At 48.3% G+C, this 17,736-nt stretch overlaps 1 protein-coding gene across 2 annotated transcripts; it reads right to left on the bottom strand.

The window, feature by feature from the left end:
• Window positions 1-3,697: 3,697 nt before the first annotated feature.
• On the bottom strand, window positions 3,698-10,761 carry CYP1B1 (cytochrome P450 family 1 subfamily B member 1). 2 transcript variants are annotated; one of them, XM_074863347.1, is made up of 4 exons: window positions 10,683-10,761; window positions 9,790-9,943; window positions 8,048-9,067; window positions 3,698-6,574 (listed from the first exon to the last, which is right to left on the bottom strand). In XM_074863347.1, the coding sequence occupies exons 2-4, from the start codon at window positions 9,807-9,809 to the stop codon at window positions 5,962-5,964; spliced, it is 1,653 nt and encodes a 550-aa protein (XP_074719448.1). In that variant the 5' UTR covers window positions 9,810-9,943; window positions 10,683-10,761; the 3' UTR covers window positions 3,698-5,961. The 2 variants fall into 2 exon arrangements, with proteins under 2 accessions (XP_074719448.1, XP_074719447.1); XM_074863346.1 differs by lacking the exon at window positions 10,683-10,761 and having other exon boundaries at window positions 9,790-10,562.
• Between the last annotated feature and the right edge of the window lie 6,975 nt (window positions 10,762-17,736).

Genomic DNA, 17,736 nt, shown 5'->3' with positions numbered 1-17,736 from the left:
TATCGAGAGGAAAATTTCCCCAAAAGGTGTTTAGACCAGTGCAGTTGGGCTGTCTTTTCTTCCCTGTTGTCCCAAGGTTCTGGGGATGCTGAGGTGAGGGGAGAACGACAGGTTCTCCATGGCTTTCCATTGTAGACCAGTTTTGCTTTCAAAACCTGCAGCCTGTCTGGCACAGCCCAATCCCTCATGTTTAGCTCCTCGGCTCTTGTTTCCATGTTTGCTGCCTCCCAAATCTATTACTTAACAGGCAGTGAGGAGTTAATATTTTGGACATCCTTTTTTTGTGAAAGTTTTTGGGAAGGTAATTGCTCCTTCTATCTTCAGTCTGGTGTGAAGGTGAGGTTTGGTCCAGGTGCTCTCGGTTTGATGCTCCCTGCTGCTGATGTGAGTGAACCTCTTTAATACTGTGTGGATTCTTATTACCCTAATCCTGACACGCTGTGTGCACAAGCAATGTAAAATCTCCACCTCTCTTTCCTTGGAAATCAAGAGACCCTGTGCACAGTTCCTCCCTAGCTGGAATCTTCCTACACTTCAGACAAACATTTTCCTCCACTAGCTCTCAGCCACTCCAGCAAATGACTCTGATGTAGCTCTGCAGTTGATTTATGCACCTTTAATAAGTCCCCTGTGTGTTCACTCCCTTTCCCCCTCTGCACATTTGCAGTCAAAATGCCTCTGGCATCCTGTACCTTCAGAGTTAACTGTATTGATGGATCGGTGTCCCCAGACATCCAGCACAGGTAAAGAAGAGTGTAGGGAATTGAGAGACTCTTGTTTGATGTGGTTAGCCCTAGCTCTGTCCTTTCAGGCTGAAGCAAGATCTGTTCTAAGCATTGAAGGACAAGGCAACACTAACAAAACAAAGAACTTTTTGGTTAGTGGAGCTGTCTGAAGAGTTGGCAAAAAGCTCCAAAGGAGGGCTATCAAAGCATCGACTACAGCCGTCTTAAATGCTTCAGGCTGTTTGTGCTCAACACTGAGCTTGTTTACACCTGACAGTTAAGTGACTTGGCCTGGTCTGAGTACAAGTGACTAGAACATGAAAAAAAATCGACTGCAAAAAATGCAGGGTGGTAAATGGCAAAGAAGTTGTTGGAACTTGAATCACTGTGTTGCACTGTACACCAAAATAACACCACCATTCGGAATCCAGCCCTTTTCTTCAGCCATGAAAAAGCCAGATCCACCTTCAGTGTTATCCCAAGTTCAGTTTGTTGTGTGGGCAAACGAGAGGTCTGAGTAAAAATTAACCAAGCTAAAGATGCAGCAAAGGCAAGTGTTAACTCTTCACTTTCCGTGGCTAATTCCTTAACTTTTCTCAGGTAAAAGGTAAGCTCCCAATTGCCTAGTCTCTGTTTGCTCTGCCTGGGTAATCTGAGCCAACTTCCTACAGACAGACCTACACATCAGTCCCTGCCACTCACAAAAACATACTGGGTCTGATGTAAAACTAGTTGGAATTTGTTGTTGTGAATTTGCGTTTAGTCACATAGCGCCATGACCGTGCTGGTACTGATAGCTGTTGCACAGGTCCTGAACTGACCCCCCCGCCATCTCCTCTTTCTAGCAGCAGTTGTTTCTGAAGTTCTGATGAGTCTTGTTCCTTATTGGTTTATATTATTGCTATTTATTTCAACTGCTCTGAACGGACTCCTGCTGAAGCCAGCAAGTTTAACTATTAGCTTCACAAGGAATGCAATGGTACATGTGAATACTATAAATGTATTCCATATCAACTCTGCTAGCTCAGCCTACTTGCTTCCCCTTGTTATGTAGTGCGGTGGTCTGACAGCTACTGGTTTTCCAAGAAATGTATGTTTGTCGTAAGTTCTTCCTGTGTTTCCTGTTTTGTGGTTTGGGGTTTTTTTGTTGTTGTTTTGGTGGTTTTGGTTGGGTTTTTTTAATCCCCTATCTCAACTTGAATGAAAGCTGTTACTAAAGTTCTGGGAGATGGACTAAGTGTGTGCATACGCACATACAGAAAAAGAAAGTGCAAGATGTCATTTGGCTTTGGTGACCTATTGAAATCACTACAACCTGAGTGTGAGGATTTTTAAAGGAAAAATCTTACCTTGAATACAGCCGCTTAACTACTTTGTGCTTTATTTCATGAGGAAAGAGCAACATGTATTTGTCTAGTATTGCTATGGTGACATTCAGTCACAGGTTGGTGAGGGAGGCAGTGATAGTGCAAACACAAAATCTCATGAGATGTGCATGAGTTGATGTCAGATGTGACCTTGCCTAGTTCAGAAAATGATAGTTTTTCTAGCAACTGCTCCAAAGAAACAGATACAAAATGGAAATACAGATTTTTTTTTTTTTAAAAAAAAGCCAGTTTGCTGAGTTAGTCTTATTCTATTTCTTTAACACCTGGTACTGGCTTACAGTGGGCAATCAGAAACTTCTGGTTCCCTGCTCAACTGCTGTAAATAGTATTTGCAGTGATCTCCAAAAATCTCTCCAAGAATCCTTTCTTCATGCCAACTTCTGACTGTATCAGCACCACATCTTTTGGCACTAAGGTAGCAGGTCTTGCTAGAAAAATGTGCCTGTCAACACTGAAGAGGGAGTCTAGACTTTAGCTGCAGAGAGCTGGGAAAGCAGAAAAATACCTAGAAATTAACAGGAAGCAGGGACAGCGCAGCAGTGTCTCTTAACCGTATGAAGTTGCTCTTGGCTTTTACCCAGGGAGGACACCTGCTCCGTGTCCACGCTGTGTCCCGCTGGTCAGCCACATATGCACTGCATGGGATATCTCTGGACACTGCACCTACTCCACAGGTCCTTAGCTACTTCTGGCTCCTTCTGAATTCACCGACTCAGCCTGTACTTAGAATTCTGCCCTCTTAGGGAGAAACTCCAGCTAAAAATATCCCAAATCAGGAGGGAACTCCTGCTAGCCAGTCTGCCCGGCCTTCTGTCCCATCCAGCTTTTGTTCCACTTCCACAGGGTTAGGGAAAATGTGAAGGTCTTTTCTAAGATGGCTCTGAAGCAAGCAGGCTTGTGTAGCAGACTGGGGAAAAGAAGACAAAGTGGGTAGGGTTGCTGCTGCATCATGAGAAAACATTTTATATATGCAATAACAGCCACCCTGATTCACCATAGGATTGCCTTGATTTTTATGAGAGGTTGTGCTGCAAGGGCATGTTAAGGCCTATTTGGCCCCAAGATTTCTTTCCTGACATTCCCAACTGTACACCAAGACCAAAACAGCACAAGTCGGTCCCAAGAGCAGTGGTGGGGATCCAGTATCAGTAGTATATAGATGCCAGGACTAGATATAGGAGGGAAAAAGAGAAAGGAAAACCAGTCTGTGGGCTTGAAATGAGGGGAGATGGAAGTAAACTGAAATGCCAGGGGGAAGAACATATCATAGGAGATTGTGCAGGCTGAGGAGAGATTAACAAGTGTTAGAAGAAAGCAAAAGGCATGAGTGAATTCAGATGGATGCGGAGATGAGCAGCTAGGAATGTTCTTAGCAAGGAGCACGAGGAAGTTGAACACAGATGGCAAGGTATGAATAAGCAGCCAGACCTGAGAAGCTGCAAGGGCAGGATGGAGAAAAACCTTAAAGTCCAGATATGAGAAGGTAAAAAGTATATGAATATCTAAAATAATAATACTTTCCAAATCAGAAGTATTATTTTTTTTATCTTGATGTTAGAAAGCCATATAGAAAAACTAAGCAAAGGCAGTGTAAGAATAATTTTATTCAGTATTTTGGTAACACAATGATACATCTCAAAGTGACTGTAAAAGTTAGCTCGCTGAACAACTGCATACATTCTAAATGGGTGCTACTAAATTTGAGTAACTTCACAGATTATATGAGGCATTATTTGACCAACAGCTATATAGTGTGTGTCCCCCTGACAGATGTGAGCAGTGTGAATGGACATTGCATTAGTAGCTAATGCACAGTAAAAACTTTTGGAAGAGTACAAAATTGCAAAAGCCGTTTTTATTAAAATATGAATCGGTGTTAAGAGTAACTATTCAGTCGTAGGTTACATCCTTTATATTTTTTTTAATAACAATACTTACAATGGTACAAGGAAAATTGTCTTGGCTAGTATTTGATCTAATGTAGATCTCCATATGAAAATGCTGGGTATCTTTATAAAGCTTTTCACAGGTACAGGCTAAGTTCTGGGATGTCACAAACTTGTACATAATTCAGAAAAACACCTGAGGTTACTTCTTGTGTATGTAACAGAAAGCTTTTTCAGCTTTAAAAAAACAGAAGATAGATGCAATATGAAGTCAGAGACTTTAAACAGGTACATTGCTACTGTGTGGGGTTAGGAGCAGTACTTTTAGGCTCGATTCAGGTTTTTAAAATCAGCAGCGAAGCTTCTACTTAAGGTCAGGATTGTGTTGTTAACCCAGCTCTTCCCAGTATCAGTAGGAGTTCTGTCACGAGACTGGCCATCTATCAGAAGACCCAGTGCAAATTTTTACTTGCTTAGGTCTCAGCAGAGCTTCGTTACTAATTGCACCCTTATTCTTCTAGCTCTGCTAATACCTTATTTAGTACTAGGCTGAACACAGCAAGTCATGTGAGGTACGCTCACTTTTGATGTAATTGAAGGCCATCTGCAGCTCCAAAAAAGTGCCCAATGCTTTTCAAAATCAGGCACTTATATAGGGTTGTTTGATTTTTAGAGAAATACATGCAGCTTTGTGTATACAAACATTAGGAGAGGTTCAAGGCCATAAAGTTTCATGTGTGTGTTTTACTTTAAAATAAAAGTTTTGGTTGGGGTTTTTTTTTAATTTTATGTCCTTAGCCTCACAAAAATTTTAAAAGTACTTTTTCTTCAGTTAATGGGTACATTAATTAGGACATGTGATGTTAGTTTTCCTTCTGAGACTTTGTTCCAAGCAAATTGTACTAAAAGTACCTAGTTGATTTTTGGATATACCATCTAACTCAACCTAACAGAATGACTAGTGAACAGGGGTATATTTGCTGCATGCTTTACTTGAGGCTTGCGGCATGCAAGTCTTAATATAAACCCCTCAAATTCTCACTTCTAAATACCTCGGCCCATGTGGATGTTACTGGACTTACTTATGTGCCTAGGGACAGGGATATTAACTCTTTACTAGATAAATACAAAGTTCATAAAACTTTCTAATTAAAATATCTATTTTGTTCATGAATATGCTAATGAACAGCTCAGCATATGGTTAGCATCACCCTTGCCATTTGGTGACATATCAAATCTGATCTTTCAAAACTTAATGACAAGCTACTATATTAGGACATTCTGTTCACTCTCAAATATGAATTTTATTTTCAAACATGCTTATAAGCAAGTCTTTTTTTTAGTCATTTATCTAAACACTTTGGAATGCTACAGACAAGACTTTACATTGCCATTTTACCAAAAATCATTCGAACATTTATTATTGAGGCATTAATGTACATCCCAGCAGTCACATCCCAGCAGGACCTGTCATGTGCCTACGGCAGTTTCCAGTAGAGTGAATTCAGAGTCAGGCTGCAGTTTTCTGAGCAACCCTTTCTTTTCTTCTTTTTTTTTTAAAAAAAATAAGAGATTTCACTTTGGGATGTGGAGTCACTGAAGGCGAACTTAAGAGTTAAGGCACAGCGCATGGAGACATGGAAAGGATTGTACAAACAGTTCCTGGAGATGCTCCAACAAGTCAGTAGATAAAAAGCGCTTTACGATGGCGACTTCTGTGAAGAAGCTAGAAAAGAAAAGGTTTACTTTCAAATTGCATATGTTTTATCATTTAATATATTAAGTTGTTCCCCTGGCTCTCCTAGAATTAGAGAGGAGTGAATTACACCTTGTGCAGTTTTCCTTTCTGCTCTTGTAACCTATAACATTGGCTGTTTTCCAGAAAGCTCACCAGAACAAACTATAACTTATTTAAGACTAAAAAGAGAGAGGGGGATTATCTTTAGATGCAAGGTTTGTTGCTTAGGTGTTTCCTGACAGCTGATTGTCATTGGCTGCTTTCTCTGCTTGCAGTCTTTGGACAGCCTGATCGAGCAAATCCATAGTATCTCGAAGTGTAACATTCAAGGTGAACGGCTTAGGTTTAATGGTCAACCCATAGGTAAAGTCCATTTTAGGGTCCTCGTTTGGATTGGCAATAAAATTGCACTGATGTACCAGTATGGAGGTAAAAAGAAACAGCTGCACCTTGGATAACTCCTCTCCAATACACCGACGTTTTCCCAATGAAAAAATCATCACGCTACTAGTAAGATCTTTATTGATGAATCCATTCTCATCCAGGAATCTTGTTGGATCAAAATCCTCTGGGTTAGACCATTTAGCTGGATCGTGATTCACTGACCACTGATTAACGAAAATCACTGTGTCCTTGGGAATGAGGTAGCCCATTATGAAGGTGTTGGTCGTGGTGGCATGTGGGATAGTAACAGGCACAAAGCTGCTGAAGCGCATGGATTCGTACAAGAAAGCCATGATGTAGGGCAAGTGAGGCTGATCTTCAGCACACGGCAGACGGTCTCTTCCAACAATCCTATCCACTTCTTCTTGCATTTTAGCCTGCACATTCGGATACCTGTCATTTAAAGTAAGATGTGTGTACGTACATAATATTTTTAAAAGACCGTCTTCAAAATAATCCTTGCTGTAAATATTTCTCATAGAACCTCACCCCTGCACTAAATAATGCAGTTTGAGCAAAGTTTAAATATATTGCATGAATATGCAGACCTTGATGGAAAACTTTGAGAGAAAAATTCAAACTTCCCATGCAATGGTGTTAGTTTTCACTTTAGTATCACATGTAACTGATTCTCAACATAAAAACCAAATCTGACCAAATTTTGAAAATTCATTCTAAAACTAAAATTACTTGTCTCTTCTAAATATTGGGCTTTCTGTGGGAACGAGAATTTGGTTTTCCCAGCTCTGTACGTGACTTCTAAAAGTTATCACAGAGTTTGTTATCGCGACACATATTGCATACGTATGAAAGTCTGCAGGTTTTTAAACTGAAAAAAACCCTGCTAATAATTGTCAAAACAGCTTTATGAACATCCCACTCTTAGTCTGTTTATACTTTTTCTAACTACTATCAAAATGTCTTCTAAGATGACTGTCTCAAAGTCTGGACAGTTTGGAAGACTACACAGTAACCAGATCAAAGTATTAATAAGTTTTGCTTATTTTCTTTTGCTTGTCTAAAAGCACACGTTCCCCCTTTATTCGCTTTCAGTATTCAAGCTTGGCTTCCGTGTCCTTGCCTTTTCCTCCTGCAGCAGCTCTGCATGTCGAATGCTGGGCAAATGTAAGAAACGGGGAGAAACCCAACGGGTTGTGCCAACACGGGGCATCGTACGCTTAGCTGGAAGCGTGAAATATTTGCCAGTCTTTCAAGAAGTGGTTGCGTAGATAATGTTTGCATGAGCCTACAAATTATGCCGATGATGAAAGAAAAAGCCGAGATGGGCGAGCACACCAGCGTTGTGCCGCCTTGTTCCCCCACGTTGCGCACTGGGATCCCCCCGCAGGGCCGGTGCCAGCGCAGGGCGCACCGGGAGTCAGCTCGCCCCCGCCGGCAGCCCGAGGGGCCCGGGGCTGCCAGCGGCGACCAAGGCACGCGCTGCCGGCAACCTAACAGCGGGTTTGTAAAGCGGTGCACGAACCCTAAGCCGCTGTTATCCCGTTCCTATGATCTCCCCGATCCTGACCTGGTAAACTCTGTTACTTTCGGGTTTGACTCCGCTGCCTTTTTGCCAGTCGGTCGTTCGGCACCGCTGCCCGACGGCCCGAGCAGGCTGAGGTGGGGGTGGGTTTTTTCGTCCTTTCTTACCTTTTCCTGGCAGATTTCCCAGAGCTCCCGTGTTATTACGGGGGCGACCGCCCCCTCGGCCCAGCGGCCGCCGCTGCCCCGGCTCCCCCCGCCCCGTCCCAGCCGCCTTTCACCGCCGCGGGAGCTTCCCCGGCGGCGGCTCTGCCCGCGCGGCGCCCTCCAAAAGGGGGAGGAGGGGGTGTCTTCCCCCCCGGGTCCCGCCCTGCCGGCACCTACCTGATGAGGAAGATGAGGAGCCACTGCAGGGCGGTGGAGAGGGTGTCCTGGCTGGCGCCGAAGATGTCGGTGACGGTGGCGGGCACGTGCTCGAGCTGCAGGCGCGGCTGCTCGCGCTGCAGGCGGATGAAGGCGTCCATCATATCGCGGGGGGCGGCCCCCGGGCGCAGGCTGCGCTGGTGCTGCAGGAACTTGCCGCGGACGAAGGCGTAGAAGTCGCGGTTGAGGTCGCGGAAGGCGCGGTAGGCGGCGCGGACCGGGCTGGGGAAGCGGCGGAGCCAGGGCAGCGCGTCCACCAGGCTGCCGGCGCCCACCGCCCGCCCGAACTGCTCGTTGCGGCCGACGAGGCGCAGGAACTCGCCGTCGCCGTGGCTGTAGCGGCGGCCGAAGCACAGGGCGCTCATCACGTTGGCCACGGCCACCACCAGCACGCGCGAGGGGTCGAGGAAGGCGCCGCCGGCGCTGCCGCGCACCAGCAGCGCCACCAGCGCGCGCGCCTCGCCCAGCAGGTGCCGCTCGAGCAGGCGGCGCGTGGCGGGGCTGCCGGTGGAGAAGGCGCGCAGCGTGGCGTGCGCCGCCCGGCGGCGGAGTTGCCACAGCTCCGAGTAGGCGCCGAAGGCCAGGCTGCGCCCGCCCGACACCAGCCCGAAGGAGGGGAAGGGCGGGCGCCCGGCGAAGGCGGCGCCCTGGCGGACCAGCGCCTGCCGGATGGCCCGCTCCCCGTTCAGCACCACCACCGGCCAGCGGCCCAGGCGCAGCTGGAAGACGGCGCCGTAGGTGCCGGCCAGGCGGGCGAAGGAGAGGTGCGGAGCGCTGCCCAGCTGCGCCGCGTTGCCGATCAGTGGCCAGGGGAACGGGCCCGGTGGCGCCCGGCGCTGGCCCCGCCGCCGCCGCCGCCGCTGCTGCTGCAGGAGGAGCTTGCCCAAGTGGAGGGCGGCGAGCAGGCCGAGGAGGAGCAGCAGCCAGCTCTGCAGCTGGGGGAGGCCGCGCAGGGTCGCCCCCAGCCTCTCGAGGGCCATGCTGCAAGGGAAGGGCACGGCTCAGCGGGCAGCGGCCCCTCGCCCGCCCGCGCCTCTCCCCGCCTGCGGGCCAGGGTCCGGGGCCGCCCCGGGTAGGCGCCCCTCGGGTGCCTACAGCCCCCTCCCCCCCCGGATCCTACGCGAGAAGCGAGCGGTCGCCGACAGTCGAGTGGCAAGCGCTCAATAAGGGGTCGACATCGTGGGTTTGGCGGCGGGGCCGTTGTTCCCCCTTCTCCCCCCCCCCCCCCCCCTCCACCGACCCCGGTGGGGAAAGTTTGCAGCGCGGGATCTAGAGGGTTCCGGCGAGGAGAGGCAGGAAGGGAGGCAGGAGGATGCTCTCGCCCGACGAGCCGCCGCCGTGCGCCGAGACAGGTTCACCCCAGCGCTGCACATCGCTGCTCGGCAGGCGGAAGAGCCCCGGAGGGAAACGGGCTCCCCCGCGCCGCCGTCGGAGCTCACCGCTGCTCCGCAGGGGAAACCTCCGCACGTGGCCGCGGAGCCCCCCTCTGTCCCGAGTCCTTCCCTCCTCCCCGCACCTTCGTGCCCGTCGCGGGGATGGGCTGCGGAGGGTGCCCGAGGTCCCGGCGTGGGGACCCGTCCCGCTGCCCATCCCCGTGCCCGGGGACCACCCGCTCCTACCGCTTCGCTCCAGGCTTTCTGAAGCGGCGAGAGGAAGACGGGGTGAAGCAAACGGCCACCTCGGGCGCCTGTAGCAGAACTGACCTGTTGCACGCTGCTTCCATCCGAGACCTCGGGGAGGATGGAGAGGAGCCGGGCAGCCGGCGGCAACTCTAACGGGCAGGAGAGCGGCGACGGCGACGTTCAGATCCCCGCCTCTGGGAAACTCATGAGGAGCCCCGGTTCCTGTCACCCGGAGCTTGGCAGGTCATGTGCAGGCAAAAAATGCCAGTTGCACCCGATCCCAGCGCAGAGTGGTTTTCACCTTCCCAGCGCTTTAACCCTTCGGGGCTCGCCCCGCCGGCAGCCACCTGCCCGGTGCAGCCCCGCGGCTGCTGCTGCTGCCGCCCCTTCCTCCCTCCCTCCCCTCGCTTGCTGGGCTGCAGGGACAGGACGGGGCCACCCCCAGCCCGCCGCAGGGAGCGAAGGCGAGCGGCTCAGAGGGCGCGGGGGGCACGGCCCGCTCCCCCCAGGCTGAGCCGGAGCCGCAGCAGCCGCCTCTGGACACCTGGCATCGGCACTGGCGGCTTTAAATCCGCCGGCGCCCGCGGTGCGGTGCGGTGCGGGCGTTGCCGCCCTTAGCCCCGCTGACAAATTGCTGCTGCCTGGCCCTTCCCCGGGCTAGAGGGGTCGCAGCTATTTGCCAGCTGCCCTTGGGCCCTCACCAAGCGGAGCGGCTGAGCCGCGGATGCTTTTATGGCCGGGGCCAAAAGTTTTCGGGGAGGAGGTGCCGGGAGGGGAGCGGGGTGGCGGGCGGGCTCGCAGCCCTCTCTGGCGGGAGGCAAAATCTCGCCTGCATCTTGGGGGTGAGGAAGCCGGAGAGCTTCCCCTCCTCCGCCTGTCGCCTCCCCGTTGCGTGCGGAGTTTGGATTGCGTGAGCCGGGGCTGGAAAGCCTCCAGCCATCTCCTCCCCGGGCCTCTACCCCTCCTCGCAATACCTGACACCGGCTCGGGGGGGGAAGGAGGCAGGGGAGAGCCGGGCAGCTCGCAACCCCGGCCGGCCCCGCTGCCCGCCCGCTCATGGCTCGTTTTTACGCTGAAATCTGGCCCCTCCGCCCGCCCCGGCAGGGCTGGCGAGGGGAGTGCGGCTCTCCAAGCGCCCCCCCCCCCCCCCCCTCCCTCCTGGGCTTCGGCGCCCCGGGGGGGACCGGGGCTGCAGAACCCAGCCCCCCCCACCCCACCCCCCTCCGGGCATCACGAAGGAAAGTGTTCCCCAGGAAATCGGAGCGCTCTTGCTTTGTTGTCGTCGTTTTTGCTGCACCAAGCAAAATTTTAAAATGCAGCATTCATTTCAGATTCTCTACTGTCACGTCACGAGAAGAGAAGAAAAGAAGGTGTTTTGGTAGCATTTAGGGATTAGACAAAATTATAGATGCTGGGAGTCAGCCCAGCTCAGGGTGTCAAGCCAGGCCTGGCCAGGCTGCTACAGCTTCTCTCTTTGCAAAGAAGTGTGATCCTGGCTGCTGTCACTGTGCCGGGCTCGTCCAGTCGGCGGTACTACCTCTTGCTCAGACTAGCTGACAGCCCTTTCTCTGCGTGCCTCAGAGCGTGCTGCACTTCTTCCTGCCATTGTCAAGTGACAGAGGTGTCAAAACCACTTTTTCCAAGCAGTACCAAAAAAAGCGAGCTTCCCTCTTCCCAGCCCCACCTCTGGGGTGAACTGGAAGGACCCTGCGGTCCAGCCCAGCACATGGCCCAGCTTCAGAGAGGAAGGTTGAAACTAAATTTAACATGCTGTAGCCACTCAGCTGTGGTGAAGTGGCCTGTCTCACCCCAACAGCCACCCTTCCCTCCTTCATTGGTCACAAGTCAAAGAAAAGACAAAGAGTGTTCTGGACACTGGATCTGGGAGGTAAGGACTGGCCTAGATCAGTTACCTGAGCTCTGGATTATAGTGCTGGGTATTTGCCATTGCTAGCAGGTAAATTTGCCTTTCTCTTGGTGACCGTGGTAACCAGTTGCCTCAAACATAGGCATTACAGCTCTTGTTAGTAAATCCCTAAATCCTGTCTTCGACACAGCACTTAAGCTAGTTGTTTTGCAGTCAAAGCCAGAGATTGACATTTACTTTGGAGCAAGTGGGACAGATTTCATTCCAGCTCCCATGTAAATCTGAATTTATAAAGAAACGGTGTCCTCAAGGTGGCCAAACTCCGGCTGCGATTGGTGAGAGGAAGAGCACCTCAACATGGGGCTGCCGGAGGTGACCTGCTGTGCCGTTTCTTATCTTGACTGCAAGTGGCCCTGCACCCACCTCACTGTTTGTCACCCGTTCAGTGTCTGAGTGTGGGTCTAATTCCTTGTACGCTCTGCATCCTACAGAATTTTTTCTCAACGTTATCCTGCAAGCATTATTGCTGCCTGGCCGCTAGTAGGCAGTACAGAGGAAGGAACACATTTCTGCTATCATGAGCTGGAAATTCACAGTTTAAGGCATGAGCCCAGGAATTACAAATCCTGGTACATATATTTTTTTTCTTTTTTATGCTGTAAGAAAACTTTAATTTATTTTTCTTCTTTTTTTTTTTTTTTTTTTTTTTTTCCCGCTTCTCTTTGGTCTTCAGGAGTTCTGTGGCTCTTAGGAGAGAAAGAAAAATCTGAGATGTTTTGTTCTATTGTGGTAGTACCAGCTGGTCCCCCTGTACTACATGCTGTACAACCAGGATATTTACAGTCTTGGCTTACTATTGCATCTCTTACAGCCTGAGCATTATTTTGACTGTATGCAATGAATGTTCACCCAGTTTTCTAGGCTCTGTGTGACCTTGAATAGTCCCTTACAATCAAGCATAGCTTGGGTGAAGCATTTTGTCACACCAATGAATGAGTGTGGTACAAAATGCAGGCAGTGGATGACCAGGCCCTTGGTCTCCATTATATTCCACAAATTGCCCTCCTGCCTACCTCTTTGTATGCTCTTCTTGCTTCTTTTGTTTCTAGAAGCATAGAAGTTCAGAACTGCTCTTAGATCACGCATGTTTCTTTTTCCCCAGTTCTGGGGACTTAAGTCAGAAGCAGGTCCTACTGAAGCCAGTCCATAATTCCTGAGTCAGAGTTAGTTTTGTTAAGCATTGAAGACTGAATCACTGAAAACGTACGCTACCTAAAATGATTTATTTCTGAGGCCTAGAAAACCCTACTTAATGTAAGATATGGAAGAGAAACAAAGTTGAAGGACAGAAGTGCGTGAGTTTGGGATTAAGGGAAAGGAATTCAGACCTAATCTGTTAAAAATCCTGATTGATTTGACAGGAATGCCAGACGGAGGGGGCTGGCAGAGTCTGTGGGGACATCAGTACCTCTGCTACTCTGAAAGAAAGTGCTTTATGTGGACAGGAATCCCTGTTGTGGAGGTAAAAGTTTGATAAGGGAGGAAGAATTACACAACCTGGAGAGACGTCGTTTGCCCTTTGAGAGGAAATTTTTATCTCTCTGCCACAGTCCTCTCTTTTCCAAGAAAACCCCTTAACTCCTCAAGAGATTTTTTACAAGTGTTAAGAATTACTTACCTAAGTAAGGTTTGCAGTCTCGGTTCTCAGGTTTTCTTCTATGGCAGCCGTTGGCTTCTCTTTTGGACACTCGCAAGGTGCTCATGAATCCTCATGAGCAGCAACTGGAATTTCTCAAGGACTTGACCTTGTCCCATTTTCTTTCCTTACCTCCTTTTGCAGATTTCCATGGGGAGCCCTCCCACACTGGGTTTCTCTGGTTCTTTCCCATACCTGGGACTATGTATCTTTTCCTCCTCTCTCTTAATTTTACAAATCTCAAATTGGATTATATGACAGTTGATATGATGTTTTATCCTGGGATTGTTTTGGTACAGAGCTTGTACAAGTTGTTCAGTTTATAGAGTGATCCAAGCCATTCTTCATTAAATAATCCCTTGGAAATATTGTTTCTGATTGTCTGTTTCTGAGTGTTGCACAATACTATATAAGATGAAGAAACGTAGCGTAACTGTAAAACACAAATCACTTGGAAACTTAAACAAATGCAATATCCTATTGTTTCAGGCTGCTTAAAATTGTACAGGCGTTCTTACATACCTCCAGAGTTCAACTCTAGTCTCAATAATACTGCTGTAAGTCAGGAAAATCACTATTAAAACGATCAGATTGCAATCAGAATTAGAACCTGTAAGCCTCTGTGCTTACAACAGCTCGCTCAGATTGTGTTCACGCTGCAATCCAGCACGATGCAGAGTTACCACTGTGCTTCAAGTAGTTTCAGATCCAGGAGCAGAAGATCTGGACCAGCCACTTGGTCCAGACACAGTGCCACCACCCCAGGGCAGCCAGCTCCGCGGCCACCATCTGCGCTCGCTGCTCCACGCCGTATAGATGTGCCTGCTTGCCCGGACTTATCTACACGGTACTGAATGGCTCGGTGTTAAAACTCACTTGAGACGGGGGCACCACAAGTGTTCAAGATAGTGAGATCATGTCTGATGCAGGTTGCTGGTTTTGCTCAATTTAGCAGCTTTCCTGTCATGGCAAGCATGAGATATAAGCAAAATCTAAGGAGCCACAACCTCAGTGCTACCCAGAGTGCCAGGCATACAGAGGAGCCAGCTGCAGGTCCATGATTCAGGGTTATTTATTTAGGCCACTCACTGTGGCCTGAAATAAAGTGTTTGTGGTATGCTTTTTAAAGCATGTGTATTTGTGGTTGCATATCGCGTTCTTAGTCTTCATTAACTTGCAGATTTCCTTGGACTTTCACTCTTCCTTGCATTCCCACTGACTTCCCAGCTCACATTTTCAATTCTCCCTTGTTATTGAAAAGCCTAAACTGGGCTCCTAATTCTAAGCCAAATTCCCCCAGCTGCTGTGGGAAGGCAAGAAACCTCCCAGTACTTGCTGGGGCTGAGCCCAGTGCTAGTCTGAATTGTAGCTTCTCCATCTGTTTGCATTTTCCATGTTACTTGCCAATTAAAGGCATACAGTGTGGTCTGTTTCCACACAGGTAACACACAGGTACCAGCACGAGGACATAGCGTTATACTTAACTCAGGCATCAAATTCGATTATGAAACTGTTTTCATTTTGCATTGCCAAATTCCTACGGTATTTCTTTCCAAAGTTTGCTGTCTTTTCTCAACAGTATTAGATGAAACCATATAGCTAAGTCTTTCTTGAGAGGAAAACCCAGAGCTGATCCCTTTGTGGCTACCTTTTGAGAAGCCTTTTTAAACTGCCTTTTGCTGTGAGGCAAAAGAGCAAAATCTAATTTACACATTGTTGGGTACTCATCCGTGGTGCTTTGTGTCTGTCTTTGTATTTATACTATACAAATGCTCTTTATTAAATTACTCTGAAAGAAGTACTCTGTAGAAGATGGATGAAATGACAGCATTTAGGAAAGTTTAGACACTGCTCAAAATGTGTATTATTGTATCTGTCCTCAACATGTGTTGTGTGGGCAAACTGTTGTGCCTGCTCAGCCTTCCCTCTTTAGCAAAGGGGCTTCCTGGGGCACCTGGCAGCTTCGCATCCTTGCACTGTTTCTGAGGTTTGCAGAACCAAGAGCTGTGTTGCCAAGGTCCGTCTTTGTTTTGAAGTATGGAAACCCCATAGCCTGTAGGATGTGCTAGGTCACTCCAAAGGTTAAAAATGATAGTGTTGCTTAGGGCCAATGTTGTTAACATGTTAACAAGCAGTAATATTATATTTCTCATTTGTTTTCCAGACTTTGTTTGGTGTTGTAGTAGTAGTGGTGATGCAAAGTTTGTAGTGCAATCACTTTACTAACGCTAAGATTTTAGTATTTGCCGTTTTAGAAAATGCCAGTGCACTTGTATGCTCAGCGTAGTGACAGATGCTAATTCAAAACAGTCCTGGGCTACAGCTGAAACCAAGGGCTACTTCACTCACAGGCAGAAACATTTTCTGTAGGGTGAAGGTTTTGAAGATTTACCTGTGAAGTTCCACAAAGTCTTTACTACAGATATACAATATATGATTTTTCAAAGTTTGTAAATTTGTCCAAATTTGAGTGAATTATCAAGGGAAGAACAAAAGGCACAAATGTGGGAGAAAAGACATTACCCAGACGAAGGTCAAGTCCCTGCTTTAGAGCTTGAGGCTACAAAGCTTTTCAAAGAAAAGGCCACCACCATAAATGTTTTAATATGAACACTTATTTTCCTTGTTCTCGTAAATGGATTCAACTGGTTTGGGACTGAACATTTCTAAAAATTGCCATGTAAAACATGGATTTTTTGGGGATAGCAGATTTCAGAACAGATGATTAAACTTGGACAAAGTTACAAGTAGTGGAGGACCTGGAGTTTCCAGCTAAGGGAACTGTGCATGTAGATACCATGGCTCTTCTGCACAGGAAGAAAAGGTAATGAAGCACAGATGGAATGTAGAAAACTTACAGTTCTTTGATGAGAACATGGGTTTTCCTATCTTGTGTCCTAGGCCTTAATTAGCCCAGCCTATGAATGTTCAGTTCCCACCGAACCACTTCGCAAGCAATAATTTCCCACGATACAAACATTGGTCATTTGGGTTCTTCAGTTTGTATTGCATCTGTACCATTCTTTGGTGCCCTGACAGCAGAACACACATCAAAATGTTAAAATAGGGAACACAATTTGAATCTAGTAGCCTCTAGAGCAATCCAAGTTGAATTTCAGATTTCTCCTTCCTTCAGAGAATGAACCTGGTTATGTAGTGGGGGGTGCGGGTCTGATCTAGGTAAAGGAGCTGCACAGAGCTGTGAACATTACTTTGTCCCCTGTTACAACACCTCCAGTCTTGATGCTTAAGGGGGTTCTTAGACTGGGCTGTGTGTGTACATATATATCATAGAATCATAGAATCATTCAGGTTGGAAAAGACCCTTGGGATCATCGAGTCCAACCATCAGCCCTACTCTACAAAGTTCTCCCCTACACCATATCCCCCAGCATCTCATCTAAATGACCCTTAAACACATCCAGGGATGGTGACTCCACCACCTCCCTGGGCAGCCTATTCCACTGTCTGACCACTCTTTCTGTGAAAATTTTTTTCCTAATGTCCAGCCTGAACCTCCCCTGTTGGAGTTTAAAGCCGTTCCCCCTTGTTCTGTCACTAATTACCTGTGAGAAGAGACCAGCACCAACTTCTCTACAATGTCCTTTCAGGTAGCTGTAGAGAGTGATGAGGTCTCCCCTTAGCCTTCTCTTCCTCAAACTGAACAGTCCCAGCTCCTTCAATCACTCCTCATAGGATTTGTTCTCCAGGCCCTTCATCAGCTTCGTTGACCTCCTCTGCACTCGCTCCAGCACCTCGATATCTCTCTCGTATTGAGGTGCCCAAAACTGGACACAATACTCCAGGTGTGGCCTCACTAGTTCAGAGTACAGGGGGACTATCACCTCCCTACTTCTGCTGGTCACACTATTTCTAATACAAGCCAGGATGCCGTTGGCTTTCTTGGCCACCTGGGCACACTACCGGCTCACATTCAGCTGCTTGTCAATTAGAACCCCCAGATCCTTCTCTTCCAGACAGCTCTCCAGCCACATCTCCCCAAGCCTGTAGCGATGCATGGGGTTGTTGTGGCCCAAGTGCAGGACCTGGCACTTGGCCTTGTTGAAGCTCATCCTGTTAACGTTGGCCCACCGATCCAATCTATCCAAGTCTCTCTCTGTAGAGCCTCCCTATCCTCATGCAGATCAACACTCCCGCTTAACTTGGTGTCATTTGAGAATTTTCTGATGATACACTCTATGTCCTTATCAATAAAGATGTTGAACAGAAATGGTCCTAACACCGAGCCCTGAGGAACACCACTTGTGACCGGCTGTCAGCTGGATTTAGCTCCATTGACCACCACTCTCTGGGACCGTCCATCCAGCCAGTGCTTGACCCAGCAGACCGTTCGCTCATCCAGGCCATGGGCAGCCAGTTTTTCTATGTGAATCCTATGGGGAACTGTGTCGAATGCTTTTCAAAAATCCAGGTAGACAATATCCACAGCTTTTCCCTCATCCAA

The sequence above is a fragment of the Strix uralensis genome, chromosome 3, assembly GCF_047716275.1.
Source record: "Strix uralensis isolate ZFMK-TIS-50842 chromosome 3, bStrUra1, whole genome shotgun sequence".
Taxonomy (NCBI): domain Eukaryota; kingdom Metazoa; phylum Chordata; class Aves; order Strigiformes; family Strigidae; genus Strix; species Strix uralensis.
This window is presented reverse-complemented; position numbering and strand designations above follow the sequence as displayed.